Source organism: Aulonocara stuartgranti, assembly GCF_965226115.1.
Source record: "Aulonocara stuartgranti genome assembly, chromosome: 10".
Lineage (NCBI taxonomy): Eukaryota > Metazoa > Chordata > Actinopteri > Cichliformes > Cichlidae > Aulonocara > Aulonocara stuartgranti.
The window spans coordinates 10966044-10975358 of NC_138946.1; the positions used below are offsets into that span (position 1 = coordinate 10966044).

Genomic DNA, 9315 nt, shown 5'->3' on the forward strand with positions numbered 1-9315 from the left:
AGGGGATCCAAGCCCTGTACTAGTAAGGCATACCTAATAAATAGGCCCAACGGTATTTTTTGTCTTTTTAAGCATAATTATAACAAGTGTCACATAAGATGAGTAGACTCAGTCTAACGTACGACGCAATTACTACATTCTGACCTATATTTATCGAGGTAAATTACCCTTTATCAGTGAATGGAGAAAATATGTGAACTCTACTATTAGCGGCAAATTATATATGTTTGTTATAAGTTACAAGGTGACATAACATTAGACGGACTAATATTCATAGACTAAGCTCACTTCACTTCAAACTTCACCGCTCACAACTGATTCGTACACTCACACCGCCCACAAACTGTGTACGTCCGCACTCAGCCACGCCCCTTCACTCACGCACCAACATGGCGACATGCGGAAATATGTGGCGAAGCAGAAGAATAATTTTTGATCTTTTTCTGACTATTGTTCTCCAGCTCTTGGTGAGCAGCTGCCTGTCGGCTCCTTTGGATGGAAATAAAACACAAGGTATGTCGTACTTGTTTGAAGTATCTGAGACGAAGTTTCCTTTAAACTTAGCCACAGGGTTTACCCCTGCTCTAGCTAGTTGGCTAGCTCGTCATGCTAGTATCCGCCTTGTCAGGGGAAAAATAAGGCAGGTAACAGGCTTTCTCTGTTTCGGAAAAATGACTTAGTCGTATTTTAAAACTCTCGCCTTTACCCTGGCACTGAAATGCGATTCGGCAAAAATGATTTCTAGTTAAAATATGTTATACGTTGAAGACAGTGCTAATATTTCTTTCAAATAAAATTAAGCGTTTCAACGTTAAGCTGCAAACATAAATTCACAACATTAGCTTTGCTTAAGTTTCACTCACAGTGCGTCAGAGTCTTTTGACAGTTTTGCGGTCATAACAAAGTTATTGAAACCATCAACAGGAAGTCATATTTTCCTTTATCTCCAACCTCTACCACATTTCAACTTCTGTATGTTTATAATGGATCTGTATTGTTCAGTTTTACCTAGTTAAATATCTGTTTACCTCATAATATAAGACAAGATTGTATTGTTTTTAAAGCCTCTATCAATAGATGCTCTTCTGAGGGTTAATGAGTTATGGCGGTCAGATAAACTGACATGTTCCAGATGTACCACCATATATCTACACTGATTATTAACCCTCTGTCAGTGAGTCAAAACCTCCTGACGTAAGTAAAGGGTGTAATATTTCAGTCAGTGGCAGGTATTGTTTTGCCTTGATAGTCTTTGAGCAGTGCTACAGCATTCTTTTGGTTCGCTGTGTTCTCAGTTTGTTAAAAAAACCATGTGATTGGACTTTGGAGCTGTCAGGATAGGTTGTTGTCTACTCTTGCCCTTCCCTTCCTCATACTATGATGGTGTGCAACAGACAGCTTATTTCAAGATGTGCTGCTGAGATAAAGGTGTCCTAATTCAACAGAGGTGTTGTTGTCAGTTTGAATTGTTTAACATTTCATCCTGTTTTAAATGAAGTTGCATATTTAGCCGAAATAATCTAAAACATCTCTGTGGGTTTTAGGATTTGTGCTATGTCACTGGAAAACAGGATGTTAAAGAAAAAAAATTGTAGAGAGGGAGGATGACTTCTGTTTGATTAACCTGCTAAATATTTACTTGCTTTAAATTGAAACACTGTACGTCTGTCACATGGTTTTAATGCAAATTCATCTGGAACAGGATGCCACATTATCTTTTTTTAATTATAAAAATGCTTAATTATAAATATTAAGTCATTTGTCAACTGCTTAAAAGCTAACGTTATATCACAGTGTTAATGCAACAAAGCTTTCCTGTTCAGAGATTATATGGGTCAAGGCCCTTGTATATGAATAGACCCTTTCTTCACTTGGGGATGGCTTACTCAGTGCCTCAAGTCCCCAGTGTTCTCCTCCTGTCACTTGCTAAGCAACGCCTCCCAGTCCCAGAGGATGAAATAAAGTCGACACTTGTTGGGTGAATGGTGTCACTGAAAGAGGAAGGCTGGCTGATTGCAACAGATTCTTGACAATTTAAATACTTAAAAAAAAAAAAGAAAAAGGAAAAAAAAAAAGCTCAGTTCAAAACATGTCCCTTTTTCTGCAATGCTAAATAAACAAAGGTCTTTCAGTTTAAGAGTGATGATGTTTTTATACTGATTATACTGTTATACATGTTAATCTAATCAGTTTTCATTTTTATTAGTTGGATGGCAACGATCCCAGTATATGTTATTGTGGTCAGCCATTATTGTTATTATTATTATTATTCATCATAGTGTGGCTGCCGCCCTCTGTGGCACGAGCAGCTTGTTTCAGAAATATTCCACCTTTTCTGTTGGTAGAGTCACATTAACTTTGAATGGAGAGACCAGCCTTTCTTACTTTTTTTGCTGTGACTCTCCTTCCTTTGGGCCAATTTTCTCCCAAAATGTTTGTCCTACAAACACTGTTGTCACACCAAATTGACCAGGACAACTGTGCCTACAAAACTAACATATTTCTGTCGCTGCACCTTCAATGGTTTTGCAGTTATTTTCAAAAATGTCACAAAAAATCTCTCAAACCCCTCCCCATTCATGTGTATTAGAGAACTAGAGGAAGACAGGTAGAAAACCTAGACTGAAAAATATCTCTTTAATCTTCAGCTGTAACCACAATTTTCACCCTACAGCCATCATTTTACCCTCAAACTGTAGCCACGCTTGCCTTTTTTCACACGAGCCCTTACTCGAAGCCCAGAGATGTGTCATTTTTGAACTGGAGCCATTTGTTTCAGAGAAATGCCAGAAAAATCAGTACAGGTGTTACAATAACTTTTTGAAATAAGCTGATTCAAAGTCTTGTTAACATCACAAATCTCACACATTCATCAGTGCCTCATCAGGCAAGTTGTAATAAAATTTTTACCAAACTAATAGGTATTAAAACTAAGGCTGCAACGATTCATCAAGTAACACGAATAGCTCAATGATTTTGCTTCAACGGTTCATTTAATGCATGGCTTTTGTCACTTAGTTGGCAGCACGTAAATGTGAGCATTCACTCACATTTGTAACTTTAAATAGACCTGCAAAAGAAATGCATTTAGAGCATGTGTGTCGATAAAAAGTATTCCAACGTTAACCCACACAGCCTCTAGTTTTAAAACAAAAAAAGACAACAGCATCAGTTAAACTATGAGATCATCATAGTGTAATGTTGAGTCAGAGTCTACAAACACAGCAAAGAGACTGAGCTGTTAACCAGACGGTGAGCTCAGGTGGAGTGAAGGAAAATGTTTTTCTAGCCTTCAAAACAGCACCACCTTCCCTTAATTGGGAAAAAGCTGGTGGGAGTCCTTCATCAAACCACCTGATCAACAGATTCCAATGTGAAGAAAAGATAACTTTGGCATTATTTTGACAGATTTAAAGTGAAATAATATGCAATATTTCTATTCATGATATTCGATGAATATTTACAAATATGAAAATAAAAGCTTTGTTTTTGCAGGCCAATAAAAATGTACATGGGCCACTAAAATTCTGAGCTGCTGATCTGGTCTGTTCAGTAGCACAAAATTTTGCAGTGCACAGGTGAAGAATGCCGATAAGCTCGCTTCTCTTCATTGCAGCCAGCACATTCTTCTTTAATGACTTATGGACGCACAAACTGACTCACTGACTAGCATACTTAGACATGCAGACACATAAAAACACATACACATGAGCACACACCAACTATGTCATTCAGGAGATACAAACACCCACATCCAGCCATCTGCCATGACCGGTTGTGGGTGAGGGGTGGGAGATAGTATAAAAAAGTTCACAAAATCTTTAGAATTTTTTTTTCTTTATTATCTGAAGTTTTTATTTTTCGCTGACTAAAACATTTTTTTTTTCACAACTAGTTTTAATTTCCAGTTTGGAACACAGATAACTAAAACTAAAGTTTTTATAGTTTTCAGTTCAAGGAAAAAAGCTGTCTCAAAATGAAACCTTTCATTGATAAAGCTAGTTTGCAGTGAAGGTTGTACGTTTCCACACAAACAAGCTGCTGCTCAGTACAAATGTCCCCTTATGAGCTTCTCTGTGGCAGCTCAAGGGTTAACTGGCTTGCTGAAGGGCTTCCATACGTGGCAGTTTCACTTGAGGTGTAGTTGTGTGACATGATTGAAATTCATGTAGGAGCACCAGCTGTCACAATTTAATGTTCATTTTCAATATTTTTTTTCCTTTTTAAATATTTTGTGATTGAGACATTTATATGTCTTCATAATAAGAGATAAAAAGTGTAGTTGTGAAACTGGTTGGCAAATGCTAAGAAAACAACGTTCTAGTTTTCTAGGTTTTTGATGGGCAATAAATATTTTGGTTAATGAAAATGTTTTATGTTTAAGTGTTTCAAAGAACACTTTGTCAGAAATATGTTGTAATGCAATTGTAATGTATGTAATGTGTTGCGTTGTTATTTCCTTTGATCCAACAGTGCCCACAAACAGCACAGAAACTCAACCTCAAAATCTTACTTGGACCACTGTGAAAAAAGAAGCAACGGTGATACAGTCTGCACCAACTGATCAGAATTCAACAGCTGCAGATGTTTCCAAGGATCCTGTAAAAAGTGATGGCAACAGCTCCACCACAGCAAAGCCAAAAGTTCGTGAAGAAAGCGACATCAAAACTCAGACTGTTCCAAAACCAAAAACAGGTGAAACTGTTGTGTTCGATAGCTCTGATAAGCAAAATGACAGCAATAAGAACACACCTGCTACTGCTGAAGCAACAGCAGCAGCTCCTGAAGCAGACATTAAGTCTGATCCAGAAAATGCCAAAGCCACGATCGAAACTAATGAACCAACAAAATCTGCAACGGACGAGCCGGATGAGTTCAAACCTCAAGACAAACCAACCCCAACTACAGACGAGGACAGTGATCAAGACCTGCACATGGACACTGATGTTAATGACATTGATGAAGATGAGGATGATGATGACTACAGATATGGTGAAAACACTGAATTTAATGAAAAGCAAGATAAGACCAGGGTGACTCAATATAAGGAACAAGACAGCTACAACACAGAGGATGAAGACTCCCACTTCTTCTTTCATCTGGTCATACTGGCTTTCCTGGTGGCCATTGTCTACATCACATACCACAACAAGAGGAAGGTGAGTGTCGGCCCGACAAAAGCTATCCGACAGCAGGATGTAGAGGTCAAACAGACGTAGGAGTCTCTGATACAGGCTGCACAGCACAGGAATCACTTCTTCATCCAGATCAAATAGCTGAGGAAAAGCCAAATGTGTTCTGCAGACATTTAACTTGATGCAGAAACGTCTGTGTGTAATTTGTAGTTATTTTTTTTCTTATTTATGTAGTAAAATTTGTATTTCTATAAGGAAGTTAGCTTTTACTGAATAATTATGTTAACATCTTAGGTCTTGCTCAAGTTGAATTGATGTATTTTGTCACCCAAAAACTGACGTCTCCAGCTGTTTTTAATGTTTTAACCTATTATAGGTGGAATAATTGAGAATCAGTGGAATAATGAAACATAGCCATAGAAATTAAAAGGTAAAATTTAACACGATCTGTGGCTTGAAGGCCTTATTGTGTTAACCAAGGAAGCATGAATACCTGAGATTGTTAACTTCTACTAATTTGCATTGTCAGTTAATTAGACTCAATAATTAAAAGTGGCAAAGTGTTAAATAAATTAAAATGAACCAAGTAAAACTACTTTGAGATAATAAAACAACATCAGCTTAATTTCGCTATTCGTATTGTAGAATATACCATGATCATACACTGATCAGGCGTAACGGTATGATCACCTGCCTAATATTGTGTTGGTCCCTCCTTTCCCGCCCAAAGAGCCCTGATCCATCTCTGCTCGATCCCTGAATGGATTCACTGAGCTTTAATATCACTCTGGGTTCTTAGCTAGGTTAGCGTTGGCACGTTTGCAAAGAGCCAAAGATATAGTAGCAGCATAACATAGTTGTTTCTTTTCCAGACCCAGTTTGCGCTTAACCATCGCACTCTCGCCCTTTGTCAAACAAAAATAAAAGTAATGTTCGTATTCACATTGCAGACTGTGTCACTATTTTCCTCCTCTGGCATATGAACTGAACTTCAAACTGAAATCAGCTGATTGTAGCACGATAAGCAGGACTGATAGGCAAGCAGACTAACAACTCAAAGGAAATGAACTGGGAACTGGTTCTCGATTCCCATCCGTAGACCAGGTCACCTTCGTCCATTGCTCCCTGGTTCTGACGCTCACTTTGGTGGTGCTTTCTTCCATCACAATTTGCCACTTGTCAAACTCTTTAAATCTTTATGCTTGCCCATTTTTTCCCGCTGCATATAGCACATCATCTATTAGGACAAAATGTTCGCTCACTCCCTGATAGATCCCACCCACTAACAGAAGCCATGGTGAAGAGATAATCAGTGTTATTTACGTCACTTTCCAGTGGTCATGATGTTATGCCTGACTGGTATAAGTAGCAGATTTATCTTCTCCCATATAAAGTCAGATTTTATTTCTGAAAGGCTTCAATCCAGTCTTTATGCAAACTTTTATGGTGACTGAGGTGCCCTGAGGCAACTACTGTTGCCACGTGGCACTAAATAAATACAGTTGAATTGATTTGCTTTTTCTCCTGCTCTTTTCAGATCTACCTCCTGGTACAGAGCCGGCGCTGGAAGGAGGGTCTGTGTTCCCGCAACACTGTGGAGTATCGCCGCTTGGACCAGAATGTCAATGAGGCCATGCCATCCCTCAAGATGACCCGAGACTACATTTTTTAATCTAGTGGAACAATATAGTAGGCTTACGCAGAGCCAGTTCCTGGTCATTTATAGATAAGATGCTGTGCGTTGTTATGGAGCTTGATTGATGCTTTGTCTTGCTTTATAGGCCAATAAGAAATCAGGGGATATGGTAGTTGGGGGAATTTTTTTTTAATGGCCCTTTTTGGTTGTCTGAAGAGATAATCCTATTAATATATTCTTATTTGTTATATTTTTAATTGTCATTGCCATTAAGTTAATAATTTTGGGTTTCTTAGGGGCTTTATTTTATTTTTAAATTTTTTTTTTAGTATTGTTTCAGCCTTACAGTTCCTTTATACCTATTTTTTGTTTTCTCTGTTGCATATTGTCTTAATATTTCTAACACTTTGCTTAAGAGTTGCAAAAATTACATGTTAATTGAACTTTTAGGCTGTAATGTGATCGTGAACTAATAGAAGAGTTGAGTATGTACTCTGAAATTAGGAATGAACACCTAAGTAATTGCTGTGGAAAGCATGACTACCTTTCATATTTCAAAAATATGCAAAAAAGTGCAATGAAGCAGAAACTGTTAATCAAATGTTCCTATATATTAAGTTATTCCCTAAAAAACAAAACAAAAACAGAAAAGCCCTTCTACTCTTAAATTGTCTCAGTTTGACATAATGGGGCAGCTGAATTAAAGATATCCATTCCAATATATGTATTGTTTGATATAGAAATAATCACATAACATGTTTAGTTATTTTTTCGCATATAGATAGAGAAATACAATTTTCATTGGACCCTGAAAATGAGCTTTTTACAATCACTTTATTGCCAATGTTTCTGCTTACACTATAGATGAAAAGTAGTGGCAGTTTTATTACTTTTCATTCATTTTTGGCCATCTTGGCTACACATTAAGCATTAAGTTAAGGAGCGGTGGGCGGGGCTTCTCTTCAGGTGAAAGATAATGCCATGTGTTTAAGCCATTTAAATGAGGATGGATGTGTGTATCGTGCAGATGATAAGGTACTAATGTATAAGAAAGAAATGTCTATTGCCAGAAATCTTCTTTTTTCTTGATCACTTTATATTTAACTTGTCTTAATAACATGCCTGATTTACTCCTACTGCCCAGATTTTGCTATGTGGAAATCTTGGTGCTGGCCCTCTTTGTTTTATGACTTCGGTGAAGTCTCTGTCAAAAAAACCATCTTCACTGTGGCCAGTTGTAAAAACAATGTTTCCTCATGTCCATGCAGAACTTTTCACTTTTCCTTGCCTCCTGTCAGGGTATTTTGGTGGAATTAAGTTAATCAGAAATTCTGCACCCTCTCTATGACCTGTTCACAAAAGCAAAAACACAACTTTTTATTTTTTCTCTTTCCTATGCGTCGCAGCCACATTTTTCTGTCTGTCGTTGTCTCATGCCTTCAAATGAAATGCCACGACTGCCACTTGAGTCTGCAAATGTATCAGTCTCGCAACGCCTTCTGTCAGTTGTTTTCAGCTGGTTTTGTGAATATACAAGCGAGACAGTGGATATATATAGATTTGCACTGTGCCGTTCAGGTATGCTAGTTAAAATATGAAGGGACGAAGGATCAACACTGATCTCGCAATCAACAGTAGAAACTGTACAATCTTTCTCGCTTTTTTTGGTCAATAAAGCACAAATTGCGTAAATCTTTGTAATTTTTCTGACTCATGTTTCATTTAATCCTCTGTTCATACTCTGACATATTTTTGATAAGGAAAAATTTTAATTTAGTATTCTTGGGTGATCTGCCTTTTTATGTGGCAAATGCCCTTTTTAACTATGTTGGGATCACTAAGAGGAGAGGATACTTTGATCTCTTTTGATCCTAATAGGCTTACGTGTTGTATCTTTTGATAATTAAAAGTCATAGACTGAGCTGATATTGTTGCAGTTAAAAAGTTATTTTGCTAAACAGGGAAGTGTTAATAAAAGAAATAACCAAAAAGAAAACACCGTAAAAACCACTGCACTGGTGTACAAAAGCAGACTCTGTAGCTCAGCTGCTAATTTGACCACAAGGAGGCAGTATGCACACAAATAATTGAAGAAGACCAATGCTGGAAATGTGTTCTTCACTTGTCAGATTTTCTGCTCTTTCCCTCACCAAGTTAAATTTTGGTGCCTGAGCAAATAAAAGTGCAATTTCATAATTTGATTTCCCTGTCATTGTGACACAGGTAACCTATTCATATCACTAAAGAGAACATGAGCAGAAAAGTTCCCAGATTCTTGCAGAAAGGAGATAAAGTGAGCATCTGCATCACTAATGTGCAGAAAATACCACTAAGAGGGGGAAAAATTAAGAATTTATTGTGGCATGTCTATTTTTTAAAGTCTGTAAACGGTGCACAGTGACAGGACAGATGGAGAGCAAAGTTAGATGTCCATGTCTTTGAGTGAATGTATTTGATTAATGTCTGCCACAGTCTGTTCCCACAGTCGTAATGCTCCTCAAGTGTTACAGACATGCACTGAAACATATTTCTTGGTCAGAAACA

At 37.5% G+C, this 9315-nt stretch overlaps 1 protein-coding gene across 1 annotated transcript; it reads left to right on the top strand.

The window, feature by feature from the left end:
- The first annotated feature begins 350 nt into the window (after positions 1-350).
- cUnh5orf15 (chromosome Un C5orf15 homolog) lies at positions 351-8472 on the top strand. Its single transcript, XM_082549089.1, has 3 exons — positions 351-513; positions 4474-5159; positions 6673-8472. Exons 1-3 carry the CDS (start codon positions 390-392, stop codon positions 6805-6807), a joined length of 945 nt encoding a protein of 314 aa, XP_082405215.1. The 5' UTR covers positions 351-389; the 3' UTR covers positions 6808-8472.
- Positions 8473-9315: the final 843 nt, after the last annotated feature.

Excerpts from the sequence above, each read along its gene's own strand:
- cUnh5orf15 (XM_082549089.1), top strand. The coding sequence starts at position 390 with ATGGCGACATGCGGAAATATGTGGCGAAGCAGAAGAATAATTTTTGAT. Across the intron at positions 514-4,473 it reads GGATGGAAATAAAACACAAG|TGCCCACAAACAGCACAGAA; the intron begins GTATGTCGTACT and ends TTGATCCAACAG. Across the intron at positions 5,160-6,672 it reads CATACCACAACAAGAGGAAG|ATCTACCTCCTGGTACAGAG; the intron begins GTGAGTGTCGGC and ends TGCTCTTTTCAG.